A 24,204-nucleotide genomic window follows, 5' to 3' on the forward strand; every position below is an offset into this window, starting at 1 on the left:
CGGTTAATTTTTTTTGTATTTTTAGTAGAGACGGGATTTCACTGTGTTAGCCAGGGTGGTCTTAATCTCCTGACCTCGTGATCTGCCTGCCTCGGCCTCCCAAAGTGCTGGGATTACAGGCGTGAGCACTTCGCCCAGCCTTGGGTGCAAATTTGAGCTTTCTCACTCATTAGCGTAAGACATACAGCTAATTTCTAAATCTTCCAAACCTCAGATTTTTCATCCATGAAGTGAGGATTATTATAGAGCTCACTAATAACATGGCTTCAAAAATATATAATGCCAAAATTGAGATAAAAAAATAAATCTATATTACATGGGAGATCTTAATGTACCTCTTATATTGTTGATAGAATAAGATGATCAAAAAAATAAAAAGAGAGCAGTAAGGAGAGCAAGCATTTAATCAATAGGACCAATACATTTTAATCAATAGGATCCTCATGAATATATACAGAATACCAAACCTAACAACTGCAGAAAACACGCCAAACATTTAGGTACAGACATTGTGGGAAAATACAATCTTGAAACGAGTGGACTGACATTCAGAAGATGTTAATAAGAGCACTAATGATGGGGATTGCAACCATGTCTTTACTGACTTCCAGAAGCTTCTTACAGTAAACATGAAATCACATAATTTCTTCCACTTTCCTACTGTTTCTTGTTCTGGGCTGTGTCCTGCTTACTGTCTAATATCTTGGCCCCTTAAAAGTTGCTAATCTTCCAAACCTCATTCCTGTGACTGGGCCCCTGGTCTTTGTTCATGGGCCTTGCAGATACTGACTGTACACTTATCTGGAGCATCCACTGACTGTACACTTATCTGGAGCATCCAGTGCCTACCACCTGACCCAGATTCCTCATTGCGCTCCTCCCTCCTCCACCTAATGGGATTTGCTCATACCTGTGTGGGACCCCTCCCATTTTCCCCAACTGAATACTTATCAAGACAATGCATTGCCATACTCCTTTGGACTCTGCTCTGGGCATCAGACTGAATGTTTCCATTGAGCATCTGCAGCTGGATCAGTTTCCCCAGCACCATCCAACCCCTTGAGCATGGTTAGTCCTAAAGCAGAGAATTAGCCTTTCTATCCCTGCTGCTATACATACTGGGACAAATAATAAGAAATGACAGCATCTTATGATAATGCAGGCTGCAGGAGGCAGGAGGCAGGAATCAAATTCGTGCTTATCAAATAGTGCTCCAATTCTTCGAATATTGGACTATAGAATATGTCATGGATCTATGCTCAGGTGAGTTCCCTATTACTCACTCCACTGAGGCCAGATTGTGGGATTAGCTGTCCAAGAGGGAGTTTCAGTCTCACAGCATAGGGTCATTCTGAGAATTACTGGCCCACACTTGTGTGGAGACCTCCAGAGAACAGAATCTGGGTTGGTGCCAGGTACTTCCAGGAGGAGAGAAGTGGCAGGAGGTGACACACTCGTCCTCAGGATGCCCAGCCCCACAGTCAGAGGGGAAGGGGCAAGCCACGTGCATGAAGATCCTCTCCCCAGTACGTGCCAATCACAGGGCTTCCTAGCTTTTGGGCCAAGGAAACAATGCAGGAAGCAAAAAAGGACAATTTTCTCCTCCCTTTGCATGAAGACTGAGCAGTTTTACCAGATTCCCAGGGAAACACTCTTCCACTCTGGGTTGAATGTGAGTGAGAGACATTCAGCTAGAACACTAGAAAAACTATTTCCTGAGCCACTCGCCTTTAGCCCTAGGAAGTGTTGGATTTGTCCTTCGTCTTTGTCACAGTAGAGACTGCTGACAGCATCAGAACTTGGGCTCTGGAATTAGACAGATGGGTACAAATCTGAGCTCTCTCACTTATTAGTGCGGGACGTAGAGCAACTTTTAAAATCCTTCCAAACCTCAGACTTCTCACGCATGATGTGAGGATTGTAATAGGGCGCACCTAATAGGGATTTTTGAGAAGTAAAAAAGTTATTCAAAGAACAGCATTTAGCAAGATGCCTGACCATTGAGAAAATAACAAATTGTTTATTATTGTTGTTATTATTAAACATCTTTCCTGCACCTTCTGACTGGGGGCATCATATCATCAGAAATACCTAGGATGGGATGGATTCCTGCATCGGCTGAGCCAAGGGTGCAATAATGGAGGAGTGAAGAAGGAAGAAATTGAGGCAGAAATCCCCAGGAGCCCAGCATGGTATAAGGCTGAGCTAGTGCTGCAGAGCCTCCTTGGAACAACCACAGAGCTTGCATCTGGCCCTGGAGGAACCTCTTCCAGCTGGCAGGACCAGTCACAACAGTGGCCAGGGGATTTCCCAGGGCGTGGGCTCCTAGGAGTTCATTTGGACCAGGCCTGCCTGGAGAGGGGTTATAACAGGGATCCTTCCCTACTGGAAGGTGATTTACCCCTCGGTGAGAAGCTCAGGCATTTGTTTGATGGAAGGTGGAAGGCCCTGTGCTGGGCCAGTGACTGTCAGGGATGGGCGGGTGGCTGGAAAATAGCAAATAAGACAATATGATAACACAGTTCACCACCACACTATGTGAAGCTATAATATGGGTATCTGTGATAGACAATTCCAATGTAGAGAATAATTCTAAGGTGTCATTCTCCCCCCAAGCCATAAACACACGGCCTCTGCCTGGGTTTCTCACTGTGGAATGTCCTTCTGGTCTCCTCATGCCCAGAGAGTGGGAAGGACTCCTCCTGTAACACCGGCTTTCCTGTCATCTCCTCCCTGCAGCCCTCCTCAGCCCCCTCTGCACAGGGAGGTTTCCTCCCTGCTGCTGCAGTGCTTTGTACTTGTTAGTGGTACCTGCACACAGGTATTGGTGTCCTTGTCTCACCCCCCTACATCACTGTAAGCTCCCCAGGAGCAGGCTTCCTGTTTGACTCACCTGTGATCCTCCACCTCCCACCCTGTAGTGCCTCAAGCATTGAGGACAATCACTGGCTGCCCCTTAACCCAGAAATGCTGCTGAGACAGGAGGCCATGGCACAAGCTCCTGGAATGGGGTATTACTACGTCAGCACAAAGGCCTTTGCACAAATGAAGGCTTTAAAAATGCAGTCCTAGTCAGGTGGAGGAGGGCTCATAGGATTCCCAGGAATCTGGATCATTCTCTTGAGAGTTTTCCCTCGTCTCTGTTAAAACTCACATCCTACGGCCCAAATAACAACAAAAAATGGATGTAAATTCTTGAAATAACTTGTGGATGGGGGAACAAGGCCCACCCCCCAGAGCTGCCAGAAGCTTCAGGTGAGGGTCCCAAATGCCAAAATGTCTGGTATCAGAGAGGATGGCCAGTGGCCTGGGGACACATGCCCTTTGCTGTGTCACTCAAGGAGCAGCAGCCTCGGCCCCGCACAGTGACCAGGACCCTGGCTTCCCACGCTGGGCAGGAGCTGGTGTCTGATGAAGGGAATGCCTGGCAGCACGTGCTGTCTGTCTCCTCGTGTCAGCTTACCTGGCTTTGCTGCGAAGAGGCCACTTGAATTTCTTTAAAGGTGGAATCTCTCAGTGGGGTCTAATCTGTTCAGAAATATCAAAAGAGTATCCTTGGGAATGACTGGAATTCCAGAGTCATCTGGTAATCCTCATAAAACAACTCCTGGATGTCTCTCAGCACATCTGCCACCTTGAACGCAGAAGGCTGGTTCAAATGGAGGAGCATCACTGTACTGCACCTTTTTGTTTTTTTTGGCCTAAAGTGCAAAAGGGGATACCTTTCATGTAAATAAATCAACTGCAAATCGCTAGTCATGCTGAGCCCTGTCCCGTGCTGTGGATACAAAGGAACCAAAGGCCTTTCTCCCCGCCCAACATACACATAACACACACACAAAATCATAAAAACATACATACCCCCAACACATACAACACACAACACACACACAAAATATATGCACAAAACACACACCAAACATGCCCACAAACCTGTGTCCACAGATGGATCCTGCTGGTGGGTTTGTGGTCTCACTGACTTCAAGAATGAAGCCGTGGACCTTCGCAGTGAGTGTTACAGCTCTTAAAGATGGCATGGACCCAAAGAGTGAGCAGTAGCAAGGTTTATTGTGAAGAGCAAAAGGACAAAGCTTCCACAACCCAGAACGGGACCCCAGCAGGGCTGCTGCTGCTGGCTCGGGTGGCCAGCTTTTACTTCCTTATTGGCCCCTCCCATGTTCTGTTTCCATCCTATCAGAGTGCCCTTTTTTGAATCCTCCCTGTGATTGGCTACTTTTAGAATCCTGTTGATTGGTGCATTTTACAGAGTGCTGATTGGTGCATTTTACAATCCCCTTGTAAGACAGAAAAGTTCCTGATTGGTGTGTTTTACAATCCTCTTGTAAGACAGAAAAGTTCCCCAAGTCCCCACTGGACCCAGGAAGTTCACCTGGCCTCACCTTTCAACTCCATACATGGCATGAAAATACATATGTACAAAACATACATACACAAAGTATACATGCATCTCCCCAAATATACACATACCACAGAAACATACACATAGGAACTCAGCTACCTGTCAAAAGTCTGCATGGTGATTACCTCTGCAGTGAGTAGTTAGAAAAGTGAATTTGTTTTTCAATAAATTGGAGTCCTTAAAAATCATTGTAAGATAGAAAATTTTAAAAAGAATGTAAAATAAAATATACATGTCCTTTGGCCTAGCATTTACACATGTAGGAATTTATCCTAGTGGAGTAATCAATGACATATGCAAAGATTTGGACAAGCATATTAAGCACAGAATTATGTATGCATATGTGTGTATATATATATATATATATCTCATAATAGTGTAAAAGTGAAAATAACTCAAATGTTCAAAATTGAGGATTGGTTAAACTATGATCTGTCCATATGTGACATACAAGTTAGCTGCCCCTTATTCTTTCGAGCTTCAACCTCCTACAAACAAACAGTGTCCCTTGTATATCAGTATTGGTACAGATAATCGAACTTATTGAGGTTTTATACGGGGCAATAAAGGCAAGAGTTTGTGAATACTCCATACTACACTAGGTAGCACTCCCTATTAAAGACAAACTCTTCTCTCTCATTTCCCTTCCTTTCCGGAACCACTTGGGTGAATCTCTACAAGCCTCTATTGCAACTACCTCAACATGGCACCCTCCCTGCATCTCCATCTTCTCTGTCCTGAGAGCAATGGCCTGCTGCCCCCACACTCACATCCTCATTTATTCCAGAAGTCAGCACCACAGAAGTGCCTACAGTTACCCGAACCACCTTCTTAGAAGATAAGTTAGTGTTTGTTTTGACTTTTTAAAATTTTTACTTCCTCTTTTCCTTCACAATCTCATCCCATCCCAAGAGGTTTATCAAGAAGTTCTCTAAAGATATGTGTCTCCTTATTGGGAATTTAACAGACAAATCAGGGATTTTTATTCTAGCCATCAAGGGGATAACATTTTTCCAGGTCTTTAGACAAATAATGGAATACCTTGCAGTAATTAGATATACTATTGTAGAAAAGTATTGATGAAATGGAACGATGTTTGAGATATCATATTGAGTAGAAAAGGCAAGATACATTAAGTAGGAAATGTATCTTACAAAATAATTTGTCAGACACACTCCTATATTTGTATGTTATATAAATGTGTATGTGAAGAAAGGCTAGAGGATGAGACCACAGTCTTCAGTGAAGTTTAAGAGATGAGGCTGCAGCATGCTCAGAAATGTCTGGGTTATAGTTCTTCCAGTAATTAAGGATGTGATCTTGGGTAAATTGTACATCCTCTCTAAACTGCGCTATCTTTTGTCTGTAAAACAGGAAGGATGGTATTTACCCCCAGGGTCATCAAAGGATTTGGCTGGAGAAAAATAAATAAATGGGCTGAGCCCAGACCTGGCACAGTGAGAGCACAGTTGTTGACTATTGTGCTGGCCTGTTGTTCCTGTGTTATTGACATGCTGCTGGTGGTGGTCCAGAAGCTATTACCTTAATTGGTTATGTGGATTTCCCCTCATACTGACCAGCTGTGTGTGGTGTTGTAAAACATAGCCATACACAGTAACTGGCAAGGGCAAATGTGATGGAAAAATGCAAGGAAGTGCAGGTAAATAGCTAATGGGCTGTAGAAGGAAGCTAGTCCTTGGAGGGCTTGATCAAGGAAGGTCCCTTTGCATGTCATCTTTGAAGAAGAGGGGACATAGAAGAGGTGTAGTGCATCCCGGAGTGTACCTGGAAGGGGACATGAAAAGAGGACATTTTTCTCTGGGACATGGGGACTCCACTTGCATGAACTCTGGAATTGGGGCAAAGAACCATCATGAGAACAAGGGCTTCCTTGAACCTCCCAGGCTCATTGGCTGATCTAAATCCTGTGTCCCCTCTTTCCTTCACTCTCCTCTGTTTTCTATACCTGTATTATTGGACTGGACTGGAAGCCACCTGATCTATCACAAGTGCCTTGAAATGTGTTGAATGGGTGTGGCACAGTCCTTAGCAGAGTGGCACTACCCCCACAGGAATTTGTTTATACCCTTGGCATGGAAAATAGCAGGAAATGAGTGATGACTGATAACTGAGGATGCTATTTATTATTGGCTAAAGGAATACTGTGTTGTATTTGCATAGCCACTCACAAACTGTTGATTACAAATGAGTACCAGACCTAACTCCTTCAGGTAAAGGATCCTGAGAACTGAAGGTAAACAGAGCTCCAGGAGTCCAAGACAGAGCCACAGACCATGAGAATCCCTGGCCCAGGTAGGTGGTCCTCCTGCACTGGCTTTCAAGGCCAACAGGCATGGATGGGGAAGTAGAGTAGCATCTGGCCATCTAGACCCTTGCTTTTTATCCCCACTGGAAGCACATCTGAATTTCTAAATATGATCTCTGAGACCTGCCCAGAACACCTTGCTCTCAGCCCCAGTAGCAGCCTGCTCTCTCCCAGGAAGGCTTCCACTAACAAGTAGGGCATTGCTGGAGGGCCAGGCAGACACTAGCTTAGGAAACCCGCAAACCCTGGAAATGCTAGTCCCTTCTCTGAAGGCTCAGAAGACTGACTTTAGAGTCCAGAAAATATTGGTCCTTGGGAACAGATTTTGAGTGCAAAGAGATGGACTTCAGATGGCCATATGCACTGCTTCTTTAGGGAATTCTGTGAAAGCTCCCTGCATTTATCTTAATACAGGCAGCAGATTTCATGAGTACCCCCGAGGGATGGCCCCAGGTCCTCCAGCCTGTGAGCATCCTTCTCTCCTTCAGCAGCACCACAGTATCTTTATATGTCTTTGGATACCTACATTTCTGCCAGACATCTCTTGCTCTGATGTTCTGGCTGCCAAATTCTCTGTCAAGCGCCTCTAATTTTTTGTGTCCTTTGATTTACCCCAACATGACAAAGGCAGTTGTGCTTCATGTATTCAGGGACACTGCCAAACCACAAACAGGTTAAAATCAAATAGCAGATATCCCTGTTCTTAAAGACCCATCAGCTCTACCCACCTGCTCCTGCTCACTGTCCTTATTATTGAGTCCTGAAGCCCTTCCTTGTCATTTTTATTTTTTGCATGAACAATTTAGTTCCCTTTGTCTCACTCCTAAACCTTTCTCAAAGGATTGGATTTGTATACAAACTGCCTATCTCTGCAATCTTAGAAGTGATATGATTCTGAACAAGTCACTTAACTTTAGTTTTTTATCTGTGAGATGGGAATACCAATTTTTGCTCCACTTCTGTCCTATGTTGGCCTGGGCTGATGTTGTCGAAAGCTCTTGGTCAACTGAGATAGGGTGTGCAGAATTTATATATATGAATATATCTCCTCCAACCCCTCCAAATGAAGCAAGTCACGTGAGTCAATCCTACCCTAAGATATTAGGGATTGAGCCTCCTGGGACATTTGGTGGCTTAGGTTTTCATGAAAAGAGGTTGCAGAGCAACTGCTTTTTGTTAGGCAAAGATTAGGCTACTACAGAGACTCAGCAAACTTTTATAGAAGGTGTCAGATGGTAAGTATTTTAGGCTTTGCTCGTCAGATGATTTCTCAACTAGTTAACCATGCTGTTGTAGCCTCAAAGCAGCCAGAGACAATATGTAAACAAGAGCATGGCTGTGTTTCAATAAAACTTTATTTAAAAAAACAGTCAGGGACCAGATTTGGCCAAAGGCCATAGTGTGCCAGCCCCAAGACTAGAGCAATGCACTTTTAACTTTTTTATTTTATTTTTGTAAAATGCCAAGATCCACAAAAATGCTATTGCACCCCGTGTGTTAGCACTGTGACTCAAGGTTTGGGAAATTCTGCTTTGAAGGCGTGATAGACAGGAGAGCATGGTCTGGCCCCTTGGTGCCTTTCTGGTTGCAGTGAGCATTTCTAACTACAGAGCAAGGCCAGTGGTCTGTTCAGCACTAAGGACATCCAGCAAGGTGTCCTTGGGTGAGAAGATGCCATAACTGGTCCCCTTTCTATCTCCTTAAGTCTTGGACTTCATTCCATTTTCTGTTGAATAATAACTCAACGTTGAAAATGTCCTTTGTGGGGGAGAACTCAGGAGTGAAAATGGGCTCTGAAGACTGGGAAAAAGATGAACCCCAGTGCTGCTTAGAAGGTAAGGTTCTTGTAGAAATCTACCTCAGGGCCAAAGTGTAATTCCTAGAGCAGGACTTTGCTAGGTGCTGTGCACAGACCCAGTTGTTTCCTGCTGACTTGCACAGTAAGTGAGCTTTCAAATTTCCCTGGACAAATAACTAGACAAGAGAAATTCTGGAAGGGAAAAGGAAGCTTTGCTTCAGTGTCCAAGCACATCAGGTGGTAGATAAAAGGATCGTCCTCACCTACAGATTTGGGGCTTTAGCATCCTGTTTGCCAACTGGATGGTTGCATATCCTTCAAAATGCACCTCTTCCCTCCCAACCTTCCCAAGTGGAAGAGAAGCCTCCGATGAGAAGCGACTCTCTAAGGCTGGGTTGAAAAAATGACCCAGGCACAGGGCATCTGAGTATTCCATGAGGAACACATTTGGGTGTTGCCCATGGGGGACGATAGGAGGAGGCTTTTGACCCAAATGATTGTCTACTGAGGTGTGAAGGGAGAGGCCTATAACATGCCAGAGGCCAAACCCGTGAGCCAGTTCATCTCTATTCTATGTTTTTTTAAGAGGGAAGCTATGATTTAGTGTCATTACTATCATGCTGCTCTAGTGTTTCTCAGCACATACACAGAAGAGGGAATTAAATGGTCCTTGATACCCCTAAATCCTTGGAAAATCCTAATTGCATATGCTAACCTCACTGCGTCTGACTGCAGACCTGGCTGGAAGCCCCCTGGAACCAGGCCCAAGCCTCCCCGCCATGAATTTTGTTCACACAAGTAAGGCCTCGGGGTGAGGTGACGGGGGTGGCTGAGGTGAGAGGGTGGGGATGGGGGATGGAGCCACTGGGCCCTCTTAGAGGGCGGGAGAATTGTACACTGGGGATACCTAAGGGTGCTGGATGGGGCTGAAGTCTTTCCTTTGTGGAAGCAAATCCCATTAGGAGATAACTCTGGGAAAGATGAGCCCGGGGAGGGGCAGGTGATGCTCACCTGCTAAGAGGCACATGGCAAGGAAGAGTTTGTGCCTGGGAAACTTCCAGGTGCCTCTTCTGACCATAGTCAAGAGACTGGAGACACAGACCTCCTCCCAGCACTGAGGACAAACAGCCATGTGGCCAGTGGGGGTGCAGGGACACCCACACCACTAAGGGCTCAGGGTGGTGCCTTCAAAGCCTGAACCTTCCTCTCATGCTGCCATTTGAACACCACAACACCCTAATAGGAAACTGTTAACATTACCACTGTTCAGGTATGGAAACCGAGACAGACAGTGGAGATTCCCTGCCCTAGGTGATACAGGTACTAAGTGACAGATGTGGAAATTTAAAGATACTATAACACCTGTCTGCCTGACTCAGGCTTAAGGCTCCCATCACCTCCTCTTCTCAGGACAGAGTCAGGAGACCTCAGCCTGAGCCCCAGCTCTAGTGCAGGTTAATGTGTGAATACTGAGCCTCACTGGTAAAATGGCAGAGAGGACCAAATGGGACCAGGTGTGTAAGGGTGCCTGGCACAGTAGGGGGAGGCTGCTGTCACTGCTCCACCGTTGCTGATGCAGTTATCTTTGATGTTTTAGTTTTGTTGTAGTTACACCATTGCTGGCTTTGGATCTGCACTGTGTCCACTCCAGGTGGAACCAAGCACACAAGCCTCTCTGTCGGGCCTGTCCTGACTTCTCCTTGTCAGGGCTGGGATCTCCTTCAAATCTGGGGGAAGTGGTTCTCCAAGCCTGGTCCTCAAACGTCAGCAGCATCAGCTTCTAGAAGTGTTAGGAATACAGATTCCCAGGCCCCACCACAGACCTCCTGCATCAGAAACTCAGGGGGCTGAGGCTCTAGGGGCTGCTTTAACAAGCCTTCCAGGTTATTGTGATGCACCTTGAAAGTCTGAGAGCTACTGCCCTACAGAAAGTTACTAGTGCCCTAAAGCTGGCGCTGGCACTGATGTTACTGCTGCTGTTGGAGTACACATTCCCTATAGAAAACAACTGCCAGCACCTTAAGACCACTCACACCTTCAGAGTGGCCTTGAGAAAGATTTGGGGTCAAGGATGATGAGCAAGAACACCACTTAAGAGGATAGTGAACTAGTCTGCATGTGAGACGCTGAGATCCTATGTCAGGCTGTGATAGGAGGGAAACAGAAACAAAAGGAAAGTACAGCTTTAAGAAGCACTTAAGAGGTACAAAGTAAAATGATGGTGCTAGAAAAGTAGCTTCTTAAAAATAGCATTTTCCAGTCTCACCCTGGACTAACTGAATGAGAATCTCAGGAGTGTGAGGCCCAGCTATCCATGGTCTTAAAATGCCACCCACCAGGTGATTCCCAGTGTGCACCAGGGTTGAGAGTCACAGCCTTAGGCCATGCCACTCAAAGGGTGTCTTCAGACCAGCAGCACCCACAGCTCTGGGAGTGCATCAGAAAGACAGAGCCTTGGCACCACCCATACCTACCGAACCATAGTTTGCAGGTGATTTCTTGCACATTAAAGTGTGGGAAATGGAAAGGCTTAGAGTTCAGCTAGCTCAGTGACTCTCAGTCAACCTGTACCCGCTCCATGAACTCAGACTGTCTGGGATGGGCCCAGAAAAGCTCCTGAGGAGATTCTGATGTAAGGCAGGGCTGAGAACCATGGATCTTTTCTGACCCCATGTCATAGGGGAGTTACTTAGGATCTTGCCTGGGGCCAGTCATCTCTTCCATAGACACTGAGAGTGTCCACGATGCTTGGGGCACTACAGGGTGGGAGGTAGAGGATCACAGGTGAGTCAGATAGGAAGCCTGCTCCTGGGGAGCTTACAGTGCTATAGGGCAGTGAGACAAGGATGCCAATACCTGTGTGCAGGTACCACTGACGAGTGCAGAGCGCTGCAGCACCAGAGAGGAAGCTACTCTGTGCAGAGGGGGGCTGAGGAGGGCTGCAGAGAGGAGGTGGCAGGAAAGCCAGTGTTACAGGAGGAGTCCTCCCCACTCTTTGGGCATGAGGAGACCAGGAGGACATTCTACAGTGAGAAACCCAGGCAGAGGCCGTGTGCTTATGGCATGGGAAGAGAATGACACCTTAGAATTATTCTCTACATTAGACTTGCCTATCACAGATACCCATATTATAGCTTCACATAGTGTGGTGATTACCCTGTTTTCATATTGTCACATTTGCCATTTTCCAGCCACCCACCCATTCTTGACAGTCACTGGCCCAGCCTGGGGGCCCCTGCCCTTTATCAAACAAGTGCCCGAGCTTTTTGCAGAGGTGAGGGTCACCTGTCCAATCAGAGGCCAGGAGGGAAGGTTCCCTTTTAAGACCCTACTCTAGGCAGGCCTGGCCCAAGTGAGTTGCTAGGAGCCCACGCCCTAAGAACCCTCTGAGCACTGTTGTGGCTTGTCCTGCAGCTAGAAGTTGTTCCTCCAGGGCCAGGTGCAAGATTTGTGGCTTTTCAAAGGAGCCACTAAAGCTCTAGCTCAGCCTTGCACCATGCTGGGCTCCTGGGGGTTTCCTGCCTCCATCCCTCCCAACTCTTCCATCACGGCTCCCTTAGTCTGGCCAGTGCAGTGATCTGTCCCACTCTAGGCACTGCTGATGGAATGATGCCTCCAGTCAGAGGGTGCAAAAAAGAGCGTTAAGAAAAACAATGATTATAAAAAGTCCTTTTTATATGCCAGACATTTTCTTTGCTCAGGCTAAGTGCTACTTATTTGAGTAAGCATTTTAGTTCTCATAACTCCTCCCTCAAGTAGGTGCTGCTATTACTTTCATTTCACAGATGTGGACATTGAGGTTTGGAGAGATTTAGTAACTTGTCCTCTGTCCTACAGCAGAGCTGGGATTTGAATCTATCTGTCCAAATCTGGAACCCATTTGCTTGCACAGAATGCTTAATTTCTTGTCCCAGCAAGATAGAAAGCCTGGGAGTGGAAGAAATATTCAGTGGTTGTGATGTCTAAACCCACAGGCAGGGTGGAGAGCTAGGGCTGGGGCCCTTGGATGTGGGGAAGAAAGGGCTGAGTCTTCCATTTTCAATGTGAAGTGTTGATATCTGGTGATATTGATCTAGGTCCAAAGGTGAAGAACTTAAACCCGAAGAAATTCAGCATTCATGACCAGGATCACAAAGTACTGGTCCTGGACTCTGGGAATCTCATAGCAGTTCCAGATAAAAACTACATATGCCCAGGTGACTCTTAGTTTTGGCTGTGTTTTCTGTCTCCACCCAGCAGGGGTAAGGCCTCCCGCTAGGTGGGCTCAACTCCATGCTATACCATGCCCCATCTCCAGCAGGTGGTGGAAGCAGGGAGGAGAGGCCCCAGGGACTAGGGCATCAGATGAAGGGTCTCTAGCAATGACCAGATCTGAAAGGAGTCTTTCTGGAAGGGCAGGAAAAAAAGAAGGAGGCAGACAGTTAGATTGGAATAAGAGGAGGCTTAAACTGGTGTGATGGAGGGAGAAGTGGACCACAGAGTCAAGGGGAGAGGGACTGCGCATCAGGCCTGAAACCCCAGCAGACAGGAGAGACCTTTCCCTGCTCTCAGAACCCACACATGTTCTGACTGTCTTTTTCCAGAGATCTTCTTTGCATTAGCCTCATCCTTGAGCTCAGCCTCTGTGGAGAAAGGAAGTCCGATTCTCTTGGGGGTCTCTGAAGGGAGTTTTGTCTCTACTGTGACAAGGATAAAGGACAAAGTCATCCATCCCTTCAGTTGAAGGTGAGGGTTCTAGCTCAATTTCCTGTGCCTTCGGCTACCCCAAAGTAAAAGGCCAAGATCCTCAATGCCTCTCACTTTCCTGCAAATTCTTATCTTGGCTAATATAACAGGGACATCCACCTTTCTGGAAGCACCACACAGAAGAGCCCCATACCTTCTTCTCTGGTTCCTTGCCCCTTCTAGGGAAGGAGGAGAGACTCCTCACAGTAGGGAGACAACAAGGAGCTGAGCACCCGTTCTTCTCTCCTGGGCTCACTGGTCCTGGCCCTGGGCGGGCGGCACTCTCCTCCTGCTGTGGCCCTCCATGTGGCAAGCAACACAATTGGGCCAGGACCCTGGCATGCTGCTGCAGGGTAGGAGGGTGTGAGGGAGCACTCGGAGGGCAGTGTGTCTGCCCTGCAAATTTAATCCTGGATGGAGCATCCTTTCACTTGAGGGGAGAAATCTTAGGAAGCTCAATTAGATACAGATCTAAGCCATATTCTCTAATGTTAGAAACCACAGAGCTGAGATTTTGGTATCCATCTGACTCTTACATCTCTCTCTCTCAATTTATTTTTAATTTGGGAGAGAAGAAGGCCTGGAAAAGAGGGCATGATTGCTTATCATCCCTTAAATACCAGTACCAAGGCTGACACATCATCTTCCCCAAGGACCATCTGCCTTCTCTCTTTTCCTCCTCTACTGTGTAAAGGCCTGGAGGATGAGCACATGTGCTGTGTTTTCCTCCCTCTCAAAGCCTGTGCTATCTAATTAATCCCTTTTACCTCACAGAAGAAGAAACTGATGAAGCTGGCTGCCGAAAAGGAATCAACACGCCGGCCGTTCATCTTTTATAGGGCTCAGGTGGGCTCCCGGAACATGCTGGAGTCGGCGGCTCACCCCGGATGGTTCATCTGCACCTCCTGCAATTGTAATGAGCCCGTTGGAGTGACAGATAAACGTGAGAACAGGAAACACGTTGAATTTTCATTTCAACCAGTTTGCAAAGCTGAAGTGAGCCCCAGTGAGGTCAGTGATTAGGAAACTGCCCCATCGAATGCCTTCCTTGCTAATTTGAACTAGTTGTATAAAAACACAAAACCTGCTCACTAACCTTTCTGTCAGTGGGTTTCATTTCTCATTCATACTTCAAGGATTTGTGTTTTTAGGATATAGCAAGAAGCTTGTTTAATTACAAAGTTCTGGGTTGGAAAGAGACCGGCTTCCGCTTGTGTACTGCTACCCTGAACCATCAGACATCCATGTGTGTGTCATGTGCTATGATGTGGCCAGTCTGAGTGCAATACTTGCAGCGGGAAGGAGCATCTGGGTGCATGCTGTGCCCTAGAATTAGTCTTTCCTACTGGGGTTTGGTAGATTCTGAGGGCATTGATCCTGGGGCAGAAGTGGCTGAGTCTGTGTCTAGGGTACAGTGTGTGAGAAAGAAATGTAACAGCAAGTCATGATCCAGCCAAGTGATAATGGAAAAGGGGTAGTTGGGTCCCAGATAAGGAGCAGGGTGACTTGACCTGTGAGAAGGGCACAGAGACAAGGAATCTGGGTCAGATGATAGCCAGGAGACCAGGTGAGGAGCCAGGTACTGTCTGGGAGGCTTGTCGACAAGGGCATGGTCCTATCACTAAGCAGGGCTCAGATCCTCATAATGGGGGAGCAGAAGGCTGGCTGAACAGAAATCAGGGCCTGGAAACAGAGTGAGGGGGTGGAGACAGGAGACTGAGGCTTGGAAATTAGTTTATTAGTTTTAGCTCTTCAGTTACAAGCAATAATAATGGCTTCTAGCTTATTTAAGCAAAAAGAATACTACAAAAAGAGCTTTCTAGAAGGATATTGGGTATATTCATTTCTTACTGCTGCTGTAACAAATTACCACCAACTTAGTGGTTTAAACAATGCAATGTATTATCTTGCAGTTATGGAGGTCAGTCTGGAATGTGTCTCACTGGGCCAAAATCAAAGTATCAGCAGGATTGCATTGCTTTGAGAGGCTCTAGGGGAGAGTCAATTTCCTTGCCTTTTCCAGCTTCCAGAGGCCACCTGCATTCCTTGGCTAGTGGCCCACTCCCATCTTCGCTGCTTGGGTTTTTCTCACACTGCTTTACTCTGACCCTCCTGCCTTCCTCTTTCACGTATAAGAACGCTTGCAATTTACATCGGGCCCACGTCAATATCCAGGATACTCTCTGATCTCAAAGAGGTTTAACTTTAATCACAGATGCAAAGTCCCTTTTGCTACGTCATGTAACATATACACGGGGTCTGGGGATTAGAATGTGGACATTTTCGGGGTGCCATTATTCTGCCTATCATGTGAAGTAACTTTCAAAATGGAAAGACAGGCTGAAGAACAAGTGAGGGACTTCTGGCAGACCAGAAATGACAGAAGGCAGAAAACGTTGGTCCCGTCACTCAGATGGGTAAGAGCCAATCATGCTTTTTGTCAGTTAGCAAAAGATTGAGATTCCAAGCAAAGCATGTGACTGCCCTAGTTTGGGTCATGTGTCGACTCCTTGGTCAGTGAAGGGCAGCACAGCTTGATCAACACTCCCTCCAAGACTGTATCCAGCGAGGCCAGTGATGTTGCTCAAAGCAGAGCTAGAGAGCTAATCCCAGGAGAGAGGCATGTGGGTGGTGGGCAGGAAGGCAAAGCTCAGTCGTAAAGGAGGAGTAGGGACAGCACCCCAGGCACGGAGGCTCAAGTGAGATGACACCCATGGGAAAAGCTCTGATAAGGTCGGCTGCGTCTGTTTCTGATCCTGATGGTGATGGTGATCAACACCAGCCCAGTGACAAAAAAGTACACAGTATATTTAGTAGATGCTCCCCACACAGAGAAATGGTAAATATTCAAGGCAAGGAATACTCCAAACATTCTACCTTGATCATTACACATTCCGTGCATGTAATGAGTACTTGCATGTATGCCATAAATATGGGAAATATTATGTATCACTATATAAAAGAAAAATAATGTGGCCTGGTGACACCGATATTTTGGGGAGGAAGGCATGTCTTCTTCATAATATCACAAAACTATTGTCACAACAAAGACACAGCTGTTCAAATTAGTCTCCGAGCCGGGGCTGTCTCATGGCAGTGAGGACTCTGGTTCCCTTACAGACTAGCAGAAAGGAGATGGGGCTTACTGACCATGGCCTTGAGGAGGCCGAACATACAGGCCAAATGGAGACACAGACAACCTGGGCTTGGTCCTGCTCCATCCCCTTCTAACCTGGTGAGATATAGTGAGTCACTATGGCGTGGGTCACTCATGCTTCCTGTGAGCCTCCGCCAAGATAGCAAATGCATCAACACCTTACGGAAGCACAAGGCCTTGTGTATTGTTGACTTCATGAAAGGCATTGTTGTGGTGATCACATTGAGTAGGCTTTTGGGTGAGAGGTGGAAACCCAAACTATCATGCATTGCAGCCCTCTGGTGGAAAATGTGCTTCAGGCTCTAAATTTCAGGCTCCAGACTGACTCAGGGATGAATGTTTGGAAGCTGAAGACAATCTATGGTCTCTTCTCCCATAGAGCAGGAGTCAGCACTTTTCATAGAGTGCGAGATTCTATATATCCTGCCACATGCTCTGTTGTTACAGCACAAAGAAGGCCATACACAGCATGGCTGTGTTGGCAAATACACAAAACAGGCAATAAGCTGTATTTGGCCTTTAGGCTGCAGTTTGTCAACCCTGCACTAACACAGGAGCTTAAAAGTGGTGGTGGTGGTGTGCTGGAGCTAGCTTATATCAGCTTGCAATAGCCAATTGCTAACATCTCTTCCAAACTCTGTGTCTGTGCCTTCATGTTGATAGTTTGAAATTGGCTACCCCATTTAATGCTGCAACCTTTTCTCACCCCAGCACTACTGACTCCCCTTTGCCCTGTCTTATTTTTCTCACTCTAACATGCTATATAGTTTGCTTCTTACATTTATTGTTTGTGTCTTCCGTTAGCACGTATGTCCCACAAATTCTTTCCTCTGTGATGTATCCCAAGAATCCACTGCAGTGCTTGGCACTTGTAGGAACTCCGTAAGATTTTTATAAATGAAGATAGGAAGAAAAAAGAGAGGGAGGGAGAAAGGAAAGGAAGCCTTCTATTTAAATGATGGCCTTCTCCTTATTTCTATGGTAATATGACTTCCCTTGCAAAGAAGATGCATTTTGGAAAATGTGTATAAATAAACTCAGGTGGTTTTGAATTTCATTTTCCTAACTGTAGTTGTAATCATTGGTCTTTATGTTTAGTGAAAAAGTTTTGGCCCTTATGCATCACACCTGAGAATCCCAAAGTATTGGTTTGTTAGGGCTCCCATAAAGACCCATAAACTGGGTGGCTTAAAACAACAGAAATTTATCGTTTCCTGGTTCAGGAGGCCAAAATCTGAACTCCAGGTGTTGGTTCATTCTGAGAGCTCTGAGAGAGAATCTGTTCCAGGCCTCCCTTCAGTCTGTGGTAGTTCCAGGGTTCCTTGGCCGGTGGCAGCAAAACTCCAGTCTCTGCCCCCATCTTCACATGACTGTCTTCTCTCTGTGTTTCTGTGTCCAGATTGTCCTATAAGGACAGAGTCATACTGAATTAGGGCTCACTCGAATGACTTCATCTTAAGTTGACCTGTATCTGTAAAGACCTTATTTCCAAGTAAGGTCACATTCACAGCTACTGGGGGGTAGGACCTCAGCATATCTTGTTGCGGGACATAATTCAACTCATAATACCCAACATGATAACTGTTCATCTCATGAAATTTAATGTCTCTCAAAAGGTGATCTCAGGGCATTTAATCTGTGACAGAAACTCCCATAGGAAACATTCCAACCAGAAGCTCCTTTCACAGCTGGTCACTCCTCCTACCCCATCTGAGGTCCTGGGGCAGGGTGAGGCAGGTGGGGACAAGAGGAAGGCTGTCTTGGGAGTAGAAAGAGAAGACCCTTATTCACCCAGCACTCTGGTCATGAATGAGCTATCCAGCATAGGATATAATAAATCGCTTTAGGAGTGGTAGACTCCAAACATTTTTTTGGTCCCAGTTATCCTAATCAGTTAAACAAAGTCTAGAACACATCTTGAAATGCAGGCATTGGTACATTATGAAACTTACACAGAATTCAAAAATTTACAAGGGCTGAATAAAATAGGGACTGACATCTAATATTTTCTTCCCACATTCCCATGTACTGTCTGGCTCAACCAACCCCAACCCTCACTCTCATCCTGGTGGACACATGCCTAGTGATGTGATCAGCTGGTTCTCAGGGGGCTGGGGATGGTGGATATACAGCTTTTGCCAATTTCCATGGCATAACTACTCCAAATATGGGCAATTTGAAACTACCAACGTGAAGGCACAGACACAGAGTTTGGAAGAGATGTTAGCAATTGGCTATTGCAAGCTGATATAAGCTAGCTCCAGCACACCACCACCGCCACTTTTAAGCTCCTGTGTTAGTGCAGGGGTTGGCAAACTGCAGCCTAAAGGCCAAATACAGCTTGTTGCCTGTTTTGTGTATTTGCCAACACAGTCATGCTGTGTATGGCCTTCTTTGTGCTGTAACAACAGAGCATGTGGCAGGATATATAGAATCTGGCACTCTATGAAAAGCGCTGACTCCTGCTCTATGGGAGAAGAGACCACAGATTGTCTTCAGCTTCCAAACATTCATCCCTGAGTCAGTCTGGAGCCTGAAATTTAGAGCCTGAAGCACATTTTCCACCAGAGGGCTGCAATGCATGATAGTTTGGGTTTTCACCTCTCACCCAAAAGCCTACTCAATTTTTTAGTGCAAAAACATGTTATCATCATTATTTTTTACTTAGCCCACCTTTCCTTGGCAATTTTCCATTGGAAAATGCATTCTAAATTTCAACTAATCAGGGGACTTGCAGCCTCTGGACACCCCCTTCTTCCTTGCCCACAGTCCCTGGCAGAAAGTGCCTTATCAGAGAGGCTCCATGCAGGGGCTCAGGACAGGATCAGAGGTCAGTTGCACCAAGAGGGCAGGGACAGATCCTCTCTGCTGACCATGCAGAGGGGACTTTTCGGCACACTGTCATGATCCTGGTGATTTCTGGTCCATAAGGGAATTTTCACATGCATCGGGTGATTGTCACATCAGCACAACACTGTGAGGAAGGCAGGGTGAGAATTTGTGTGCCCATTTTATAGGTGAGAAAACAGATGCAGAGACATCAAGTAACTTTACCACAGTCATGCAGGTTTTAAGTGGCAGACTTTCAGGTGTTGTGACTCCTAGTCCAGAGTTCTTTGCACTGCCCCTGAGGTGCTAAAACTCTACTGTGCTTTAAGACTCACTTGGGGAGCTTCCTAAAAAGAGATTGCATAACCTGAGATTCTTGTTTAACTGTTTTGGGATGTAGCTCAGGGATCTGGCTGCCTTAAAAAAAAAAAAAACTCCCAAGTAATTCTGATGCAAGTGGTTCTTTCTTGTCCACCCTTTGAAGAAACACTGCCTCCTCCCCATACATTTCATTAGAAAATGGTAACATGTTTTCCAGCCTGAGAGCCATTTCTGGGTGACTGGACATTGGCAGCCCGCTGTACTAGCTTTCAGTCTAGGCTTAAACACACATGATAGGAGATGTCCTACTCCAGATGATATAAGTCTGAACCATGGAAAAATTCCATTGTGTGGCCCAACTGGTGGGTGTGCACTGTCCCCAGCAGTGAGACACCCAGTGAAGACAGCAGCTGGGAGAGGCTTAGTTACATGCAGTGGGACAATGTGGGCTAGACTGCTGAGCCCTCTGCAGTTTACTCTGTGTCAGGCAATGAGGATGAAAGGCTGAGCAGACCCACATGCAGACCATACCCTCCAGGGAGACAGATATCAGTCAGGCCAACCCCAAGTGTAGCTGGAGAAGCAGTGCCCAGGTATGACCAGATGTGTATCCAACCAGGAAATCTGCATATAAATATAAGAGGAGAAAATGAACAGATGTTGCTCTTATATTTATATGTAGATATTTATGAAGAGCATATAATTTTGTTTTGTGTGTTTTAAGAAGTTTATAAGTATGCCTTAAAAATGTATGGTATATACTATACGTATTGTTTCCATTAGATATTTTGTTTTTCATACTTATCCACAGTGACATTGTAGCAACAGTATAATATAACAACCTCCTCTACAAAAGCAGAAGGAAGTGAAGCTTTGGAAGGAAGCACCCAGTGAACTTGCCTCTTTCAGGTGGGTGCAGTGAGCAGGAGTCAGTGAGGTTGAGATCCTTTGAGAGGAGACAGTCATTAACCAGGAAAACTGCACTGCATCCTGGCCACACCTGACCCTCGGACAATGGTGCTTGGAGTGCCTTCCAGCTCTTAAGGCTTGCGATTTCTTTCTCTTGCTCTTCACTCACGATGATTAAATCTTCTCCTACAGAGTTGGACAACAAAGCATTGAGTTCCTGCCTCCCCTGGTGTGATCACGAGGCATAGACATGGCCAGGAACATGTAGGTGTCTTTGAAAGTTGAACAAGTTAGTAAATTTCAAACCTCATTTCACCCACCAGTAAAATGGGGATAATAATAAACCTATTTTACATAGGGTTGACAAGAGGAGTAAAGAGGGATTCAATGAAAGTTCGTTATTATCATTTGTAGTAGCAGTGTTGATAATATCAACTGAAAGTTCATTATCATTATTAGTAGCAGTATTGATAACCCTCTTTTCTGCGCCTTCTCACTGGTGCTCCCAGGCCATCAGCAATGCCCAGGGTGTCATGGATCTCTGCTGCATCGGGCACCAGCTGTGTCAATGGTGAGAACAGTACAAGGGTGGGCAGGGCAAGGCAGGAAGCACCCAAGAGCAGCAGCTTCATGGGGTGAAGATGTCAGGAGCTTAGGGACAGTCAGAGGGGGTGTGCTTCCTCTTGTGGAGCCTTTCTGCGTGGGTAGGACCTGCTGCAGCTGTGGCCATGGATTCACCTGAATATGGGTGGAATTAGGCATTCAGCTGGGTTAGCTGTGCCTAGAAGGAGGAACTCTAAACTGAGAACTTGTCCCTATCACCACCTCTGATAGACAGATGATCCATCCATCAGTGGCTGAGCTGAAGTGTGCATGGGGATGGGTAAGAGCCCACACACAGGGCTGATGACTGAGTTTATTTAGCACAATAGATATAAAATTTGATAATGTAAAATATGATAGATTATTTTGTCAATTAGCAATGATACCATATAATTATATACATACATAAACATAAACACACACAGTATTGTCCCCTACTCATTCCATAAACCTGATGCCTTTAGCTGGGATTCCCAGCTTTCACTCTCCTCTCTGTCATCTGCTGTCTATATCCTCCCCATCCTGTAATTCTGGCTTATATGCCACTTCCTCCCTAAAGCCCTCCCTCAATCCCTTGCTGGAAGTGACATTTTCCTCTTTGAGCTGCTCCTGCTTGTGCTTTGGTGAGGTCAGCTGTATTGCAGTACCTTGTATTGTGGTTGTCACATCATTGTATAGAATTAATTTCTGACACATTCCATATTTTTCAAAGGGCCTAGTGTGGGGCTTTAACAGTAACTACACCACCATGCCCAGTTAATTTTTTGTATTTTTGGTGGAGACAAGGTTTCACCATGTTGGCCGGGCTGGTTTCGAACTCCTGACTTCAGGTGATCTGTCCGCCTCAGCCTCCCAGAGTGCTGGGATTGCAGGCATGAGCAACTGCACCCAGCCACCTATCAAAATTTTAAGTGCCATTTTTATTTTTTATTTTTTGTAGAAATGGACAAGTTGATTGCAAAATTCACATGGAATTGCAAGAGGTTCCAAATAGCCAAAACAATCTTGAAAAAGAAGAACAAAGTTGGAGGATTTACACTTTCCAGTTTCAAGACTTAGCTCTTAGCTACAAAGCTACAGTAATCAGAACACTATGGTCCTGGCATAAGTGATGCTGGATGCTGGACAGGTGAGCCCCAAAGTGGGACTTAACCCGTGAGGGTTCTTGGCCTTGCCCAGGAAAGAATTCAAGGGCAAGCCAATGGGAGAAGAAAACAGCTTTATTGAAGGGGCAGTATTACAGCTCCAGCCCTGTTACAACTCTGACTACTCCTGCACAGTAGGGCTACCCTGTAGGCAGAAAGTAGCAGCTCAGGGCAGTTTTGCAGTCATTTATATCCACTTTTAACACATGCAGATTAAGGGACAATTTATGCAGAAATTTCTACGGAATTGGTAATAACTTTTGGGTCATGGAGTTGTCATGGAAGGGGGGCGGGGAACTCCCTGGTATTGCCATGACAACAGTAAACTGATATGGCGAACTGGTGGGTATGTCTTATGAAAAGCTCCTTCCACCCCAGCCCTGTTTCAATTAGTCCTTGGTTTGGTCCAGTGTCCAAGTCCTGCCTCCAGAGTCAAGTCCCACCCCCTACCTCTTAAGGAGAGATGTAAATACATGGAATAGAATTGAGAGTCCAGAAATAATCTCATACATCTATGATCAATTGATTTTCAGCAAAGGTGCCAAGACCATTCAATGAGGGAAAGAATCATATTTTCAACAAATGGTGCTGGATAACCACATGTGAAAGAATGCAACTGGGCCCTTATCTCACACCATATACAGAAATTAACTCAAAATGGCTCAAACACTTAAATATAAGAGATAAAACTATAATATTCTTAGAAGAAAACAGGGATATATCTTTATGACCTTGGATTTGCTGGTTGATTCTTAGATGACACTAAAAGCACAAGTAACAAAAGAAAAAAAATAGGTGAATTGGACCTCATCAAAATTTAAAACTTTTAGGCTGGGTGCACACCTGTAATCCCAGCACTTTGGGAGGCTGAGGCAGGAGGATCTCTTGAGCCCAAGAGTTTGAGACCAGCCTGAGCAACATGGTGAGACCTTGTCTCTACAAAGAAAAAAAACTACCTGGGTGTGATGCACACTTGTAGTCCCCGCTACTTGGGAGGCTGAGGTGGGAGGATTCTTTGAGCCCAAGAAGCTGAGGCTACAGTGAGCCGAAATTGTGCCACTGCACTCCAGCCTGGGTGACAGAGCAAGACCCTGTCTCGAATAAACAAACAAACAAACAAACAAACAAATATATAATTATAGATCTCTGGATCTTGCCTTTGGAGACTGACTCAACTAACTGGTCTGGGTGGGAGCCCAGCCGTTTGTATTTTTTGAAAACTCTCCAAATGATTTTATTGTGCAGCCAAGGTTGAGAATCACTGTATCATAGGGTTGGACTCCTAACTGGAAACAGTTTGCACCATCAGGTGTCACCAGCATTCTGATAATAGTTAAGCTTTCCTCCTAGATTAAAAGGAGTTTGTCTCTTGGTAAAAACAGTTTAAGAGTTTTTACCAAGAGACAAACTATCTTTCTGCCCTTGCTTTCTCTCTTGTACTATTCTAATCCCAGAACCCTTTGGAACTTCCACTGGGAGATGAATCTAGAAAGTGACTCTCTTGGCTACAACAGAGAGTAATGCTGGCCTGTTTGTGCCAGATCCAGTTGGTGCTAGTGGTGGGACAGCACCTCCCTGAAATCTCCCCCTCTCCTGTCAGATTCAGTCCCCCATTTGCATCACATAAAATCATCACTATGGGTTTCTATTACCTTGCTAGGGCATTTGGAGGTCACATATATACCAACTATTAGTTTTGAACCGTGGTTCCCAAAGGGTGGACTGTAGGGCACCTCAGCACACTCACGAGGTGTCATGGGATATTTAAATATTCTGAAGAAAACACAGTGACATCTGTCAGGCCCATGAAAACCATTGGCATTAAATTGTTTCAACCCAATTACTTAAGAAGCAGAACTGGCCAGGCACAGTGGCTCACACCTGTAATCCCAGCACTTTGGGAGGCCGAGGTGGGCGGATCACGAGGTCAGGAGTTCGAGACCAGCCTGACCAACATAGTGAAACCCTGTC

General features: G+C 45.8%; 2 protein-coding genes across 3 annotated transcripts in view; both read left to right on the forward strand.

Moving 5' to 3' along the window:
- The first annotated feature begins 8,456 nt into the window (after nt 1-8,456).
- On the forward strand, nt 8,457-14,351 carry IL37 (interleukin 37). Its single transcript, XM_054475231.2, is given in 6 exon segments — nt 8,457-8,581; nt 9,280-9,342; nt 12,621-12,740; nt 13,128-13,208; nt 13,211-13,269; nt 14,044-14,351. Coding segments are annotated over 6 exon segments (654 nt in total). The 5' UTR covers nt 8,457-8,499; the 3' UTR covers nt 14,293-14,351.
- The window catches only part of IL36G (interleukin 36 gamma), a 65,922-nt gene continuing 55,876 nt past the window's right edge, over nt 14,159-24,204 (forward strand). For both annotated transcript variants that reach the window (XM_054475233.1, XM_054475232.1), the window contains exon 1: nt 14,159-14,212. The gene's annotated coding sequence lies outside the window, so the exon portion shown is untranslated. The remainder of the gene's footprint in view (nt 14,213-24,204) is intronic.

The sequence above is a fragment of the Pongo pygmaeus genome, chromosome 12, assembly GCF_028885625.2.
Source record: "Pongo pygmaeus isolate AG05252 chromosome 12, NHGRI_mPonPyg2-v2.0_pri, whole genome shotgun sequence".
In the NCBI taxonomy this organism is placed as follows: Eukaryota; Metazoa; Chordata; class Mammalia; order Primates; family Hominidae; genus Pongo; species Pongo pygmaeus.